At 58.1% G+C, this 5,216-nt stretch overlaps 1 protein-coding gene across 1 annotated transcript; it reads right to left on the reverse strand.

Moving 5' to 3' along the window:
* Positions 1 to 474: 474 nt before the first annotated feature.
* Positions 475 to 3,124, reverse strand: NEUROD1 (neuronal differentiation 1). The gene is made up of 2 exons (XM_052675557.1): positions 3,048 to 3,124; positions 475 to 2,796 (listed from the first exon to the last, which is right to left on the reverse strand). Exon 2 carries the CDS (start codon positions 2,785 to 2,787, stop codon positions 1,714 to 1,716), a length of 1,074 nt encoding a protein of 357 aa, XP_052531517.1. The 5' UTR covers positions 2,788 to 2,796; positions 3,048 to 3,124; the 3' UTR covers positions 475 to 1,713.
* Between the last annotated feature and the right edge of the window lie 2,092 nt (positions 3,125 to 5,216).

Below are 5,216 nucleotides of genomic sequence, written 5' to 3' on the forward strand. Positions count from 1 at the left end.
ACTAGAAGAATCCTTGCCTTGGCGAAGAAGGCACGTAACCAAATGGCAAACAAACCCGGGTCGGTCCTCGGGAGCCGTCTGAGCATAGGCGCTCGTTCCCGTTACGGGGCTCGCTACAGCCCGGCACTGCCCAGGAGGGGCTGACGGGGGAGCAGCACCCCTCCGCCCCCCCCCCACCGCTGCTCTGGCCGGGCCGTGCCCGAGAGACCCGCGCGTTTTCTGCAGGCTCCGAGCGAGGGCAGCGGCTGCCGTCGGGCGCCGACTTGTTGCTGACTGCGGCCGCTCGCTGCGGGTCGCACCTCCGGGTCCGCGCGTCCCGGAGCCCCGTCCTCCCGCTACCTGGCAGCCCCGCTGCGAGCACCCGTCCCGGCCCCGTCCCGGCCCCGCGCTGCAAGCAAGAAGCCGCGTCCTCGGTTTGTTCTTGTTAGTGGTGGCTTTTTTTTTTTTTTTTTTTTTTTTTTTTTTAAAGTCCAATTTTATTCTACAAATAATAAGTGTCGCACCTTCCATGAGCTATCCGAGTAAAACAATAATCCCATAGGAATTACTTACACTAAGAAAAAATAAAATCACGTTGAAGGAGAAATGCAACATTCGACCAAATGTTCAATACTAGGTTGTTGCAAAAGGATGGACATTTCCTAAAATCCCAGTGTGCATTACACCATAATATACAGGTTTACAAACAAAATTACAGTACAGATTTGATTCCAGTTGAACCAGCGTTACATTTCAAACAGCACTTATTCTGGACTGCATTGTACATGCAATAGCTATTGTTCTAATTACGGATTAAATGGTTTGAATCTGTTTCAAGCTACCGTACTAATCGACTACAATAGGTATATAGCCCGACTCCAACGACCTGCTCAGCTTTAGGTTCCGAGTGATGAGACGAGCGAATGACAACCACGGATCGTGTGAATATGTCTAAAATCATGCAGTTACAGCGTCCGGAAACACCGAGAGCTTCAAGTTCTCTGCAGGAAAAAAAAAACCAAAAACCAAAAACCAAAAAAAAAAACACCACGGGATGCCAGGGGGCTCAAAGACTAAAAAGAAACAGTGCAAATTGTATGTGATAGTCAAGCAGCTTTTGATTTAAGAAGGGTGTTGGCATTTGCTTATAATATTTATATACAAGTTTGTGCAAGTCACGTATTGAACTGATATGTTTTAATAGAAAATAAGTCTTTCGTTCTTCTATCTTCTCAAGAGCTGGGGGTCTGGTTCTGATCGTAAGGGGGAAAGGAAAAAGAAATGGAAAAAAAGACAAAAAAAAAAAAAAAAAAAAGAACCAAAAAGACTTTAATGGGAAAGAAATTGCCCGGATTACGCTTCATGTTGTTTGTTTGTTTTGCTTTAACGATTTGAAAGGAAAGCAGTGCTAAGGCAACAGAACTTCTCTAAGCACTTTTCTGCTGGTTTAAATTAGTTAAATTATTTCGTATAAATTAGATATAATTCTACCTTTCCGATATGTATAAAAATTGATGAAGCTGCATGGTTTAAAATAGGAAATCCACGTTATAAAAAGTCATTAAAAATTCTGTACAAAACCACAACAAAATAATTCGGCGCGGGAAAGGTAACAAGTAGTAAAACGTTGGTTGAAAAATAGAGATCTCATATATATTTTGTAATTGGCCCATCGCGAGGTTAAAAATTGCATAGATCCGAATTATTGCTGCTGGCCCCGCTCGGCGGCGGCGCTCACTCGTGGAAGATGGCGCTGAGCTGCGCGCTCAGGACGCGCTCGTGGTGCGGGTGCCCCTCGTAGGGCGCCATGCCGTCGGCCGGGAGCTCGCAGCGGGCGGCGGCGCCCGAGAAGACGGCGGCGTGGGCGGGCGCGGCGGGCAGCGGCCCGGCGGGGTAGTGCATGGTGAAGGCGTAGCTCTTGTCGAAGTCGGCGGCGGGCTCGTGCTTGAAAGAGAAGTTGCCGTTGATGCTGAGGGGCGGGCTGAGCGGGCCGTCGAAGGCGGGGCCGGCGCCCTCGGGCAGGCCGCCCTCGAAGAAGGGCTCGAGCGCGGCGCCGTAGGCGTGCGGCGGCTTGAGGTGGAAGAGGTGGGAGCTGTCCATGGTGCCGTAGGGCGGGCTGGGCAGCCCCGGCGACGCGTAGGGGAAGGGCGGCGGAGCGAAGGGCGCTCCCGCGGGCGGCAGGTGCGGAGGGGCGTCCGCGCTCTGCTCGGGCAGGAACGTCCGCGGGTTGAGCTGCAGGCAGCCGGCCACCAGGTTGGTGGTGGGCTGCGAGAGGCCCTTGCACAGTGTCTGCACGAAGGAGACCAGGTCGGGGCTCTTGCCGGAGCGCAGGATCTCAGACAGTGCCCAGATGTAGTTCTTGGCCAGGCGCAGCGTCTCGATCTTGGAAAGTTTCTGCGTCTTGGAGTAGCAGGGCACGACCTTGCGCAGGTTGTCCAGGGCCGCATTCAGGCCGTGCATGCGGTTGCGCTCCCGCGCATTGGCCTTCATGCGGCGCAGCTTGAAGCGCTCCAGGCGTGCCTTGGTCATCTTCTTCTTCTTGGGGCCGCGCCGCTTGGGCTTCTGCTCGTCGTCCTCCTCCTCCTCTTCTTCCTCCTCCTCCTCGTCCAGCTCGTCCTCCTCGTCTTCCTCCTCACCGTTCCGCAGCGCGTCCTCTTCGGCCTCGCCGTGCAGAGCCTCCAGGTCCTCCTCCTTCTTGTCGGCCTCGGGCCCGTCGGCGGGCGGGCTAAGGCAGCCTGCCGCCCAGCCAGGGGGGGCTTGCGCCTGCGGCTCGCCCGCCGGCCCGCTCTCGCTGTACGACTTGGTCATGGCGAGCGCCTGCAGGACAGGGACAGCGCCGGTCAGTGGCACTGCTCGAAGCCGGGCGGGTGCCGGGGAGTCGCGGGACGGGAGATGAGAGCGGGTGCGGGAAGACAGCGCTCGGGGACAGGGACGGCCCCGGGGACGCAGCTCCTCCCGCCGCCCGCGCCCCGACGCCGCGGACAGCTGCTGGCTCCGCGCTCCTGCCCGACCGCTCCCGCGCGGCGCGTATCCCCATACAGGTGCCCACCCCGTTCCGGACCCGTTACCTCCGTTCTCAGCCTCTCCCGCGCGGTGACGGTCGCATAACCCCGCCGCCGTCCGCCGGCGCGCTCCGGGTGCGAGGGCGCGGCGCGTCGTTCCGAGGGCGCAGTGCCGGCCGCCCCGGTTTTATAGCGGGGCCGGCGGATCGCGGCGGCGGCGGGCGGGGGCCGGGCCCGGGGCCGCGCCGCTCGCCCCCGCCCCGCGCGCCTGCGCCCGCCCCCTGCCGCGCCGCGCCCCGCCCCGCTGCCCGCCCCGCCCCGCGGCCGCCGCGGCACGCGCCAGATGGCCGCTCAACGTCCGGCGCCGCGCCGCGCCCCACGTGACGCCCCCATTTGTATGCGGCCCCGCGCCCGGCCGCCCGCCGCGCCGCCCCGCCCCCGGTGGTGGCCCGCCGGGCGCCGCCATCTGCCAGCGGCACGCGCGCCCCGCGCCCATTGTTCCGCGGCGGCGGCGGACGCGGGGCCCGGACGGCGCGGGGCCGTGGGCGGCGGCACCCGCGGGGACCCGCAGGGAGGATGGGAACTGCGGGAGCGGGGCTACGCCGTGTGCCGGGAGCCGCGGCATCTCGGGGTGTTCGTGTGACGGGCGCGGACGGACGCACGGGGCGGGACAGGAGGCCCGGAGCGCGGCGACGAGGAGCGGCAGCCCCGTGCCGCACGTCGGGGCCAGGCCGGGTACTCGCTCTCGGTAGCGCTCTGCCGCTCCCACAACACTCCCGGGGCCGGTCCCAACGCCCCGTCCCTCCCCGCAGCCCCCTGGTGTCATCGCTCCGAGCGACTCTTTCCCCCGACCCACAGACTCCTCCTCCTCCATCTGCCTCGTTTGGCTGCTTCTTGTTTTTCCCCCCGAGTCTCTTCCTTTTCTTTCTTTCTTTTTTTCTTTCTTTTTTTTTTTTTTTTTCCTTTCCCATTTCCCTTTCTTTGTTTTTCCTCTCTTCTTTCTTTTTTTTTTTTTTTCTCCCCATTTCTCTTTTTCTTCCTGCCCTCCTCCCTTTCCTATTCTATTTTTTTTACTCTTTTTCCTTTTCACCCTCTTCCTTTCCTATTCTTCTTTCCCCTTTTTCTCTTACAGTTTTCTTTTTTTTTAAATTCTTCTCTTTCCTTTTCGTTTTTCTTCTTCTATTTCTTCTTTTATTTTTTTCCTCTTTCCCTCTTTTTCTTTTATAATTCTTCTTTTCTTCTCTTTCCTTTTCCTTTTTCTATTTTTTCTTTTTTTCCTCTCTATTTTATTTTTTCTTTTTTTCCCCCTTTTCTTTTCCTTCCCCCATTTTCTCCATCTTTCTCTTTCCTTTTTTTCCCCTTGCTTTTTTTCTCCTTCCCCCACCCCTTTTTTTTTTCCTTGTCCTTTCCCTCATTTATGACTTGATTTTAATTCTCCTTATTTTCCTTTTTGTTCTTGCTTTTTTTTCCCTCAGATCTCTTTACCTCACCCTCCACTCTCTTTTCTCCCCTCCCCTCCCACCCCCCGCAGCGCCGCACGCGAGCCGCACGCGGCCCGACAAAGCCCCGGTCGTCGTCGTCGTCGTCGTCGTCGTCGTCGTCTTCGTCCCCCACGGCCAGGGCTCAGCTGCTGCCCCCGGCCCGGCTCCGGAGGGCTTCGGGAGAGCCGTGACCGCCGGGAACGGGGAGGCAGGGGCCGAGCTGCGAAACTCCTCTCGGTGTCCCGAGCTCCAAATCGCTCCCGGGAAAATCTCGGGGGTTCGCGGCATTATCTTAATTAAGATAATTGATTCATATTGCACCTGCGAGAGTGCGGGAGGAGGATGCCTCCTCCCCAAATAGCTCGGAGCTACGGCGAGCGGGAGCCGCGCTCCTCACTTAGCGCGTGATTTACAGCCGGGAGCTCTCCGACGTGCTGCTCGCCTCCGCCGCTCTCTCCCCGTGCAGCCGAAGGTGCTTAAAACCCCTCCGAATGTCACCGCCGAAACTGCCCCGAGCCCCGGAGAGGGGAGCGCGGCCCCGGCTGTAGGAGAGCGGTGCGGTGCGGGGCGGACGGGCGCGGGGCCGCTGCGGCTCGTTTTGCCCATCCGGACGCGGCGTATCGCGTTGAGGCTTTCGCTGTTGGGTAAATGCCGCTGTTGTTTTAATTCTATAAATGTAAACTTCTATTTAGTTAATGGAAAAGACATCGCCGCCGCAGTGTAATTATCAGCTTTTTAAATGACTCTTTTAGTC

This window comes from Tympanuchus pallidicinctus, unplaced genomic scaffold (genome assembly GCF_026119805.1).
Source record: "Tympanuchus pallidicinctus isolate F22 unplaced genomic scaffold, pur_lepc_1.0 scaffold15, whole genome shotgun sequence".
NCBI classification, from domain to species: domain Eukaryota; kingdom Metazoa; phylum Chordata; class Aves; order Galliformes; family Phasianidae; genus Tympanuchus; species Tympanuchus pallidicinctus.

Bases quoted from the DNA above. Each gene is read 5' to 3' on its own strand.
- NEUROD1 (XM_052675557.1), bottom strand. From the start codon at position 2,787: ATGACCAAGTCGTACAGCGAGAGCGGGCCGGCGGGCGAGCCGCAGGCG.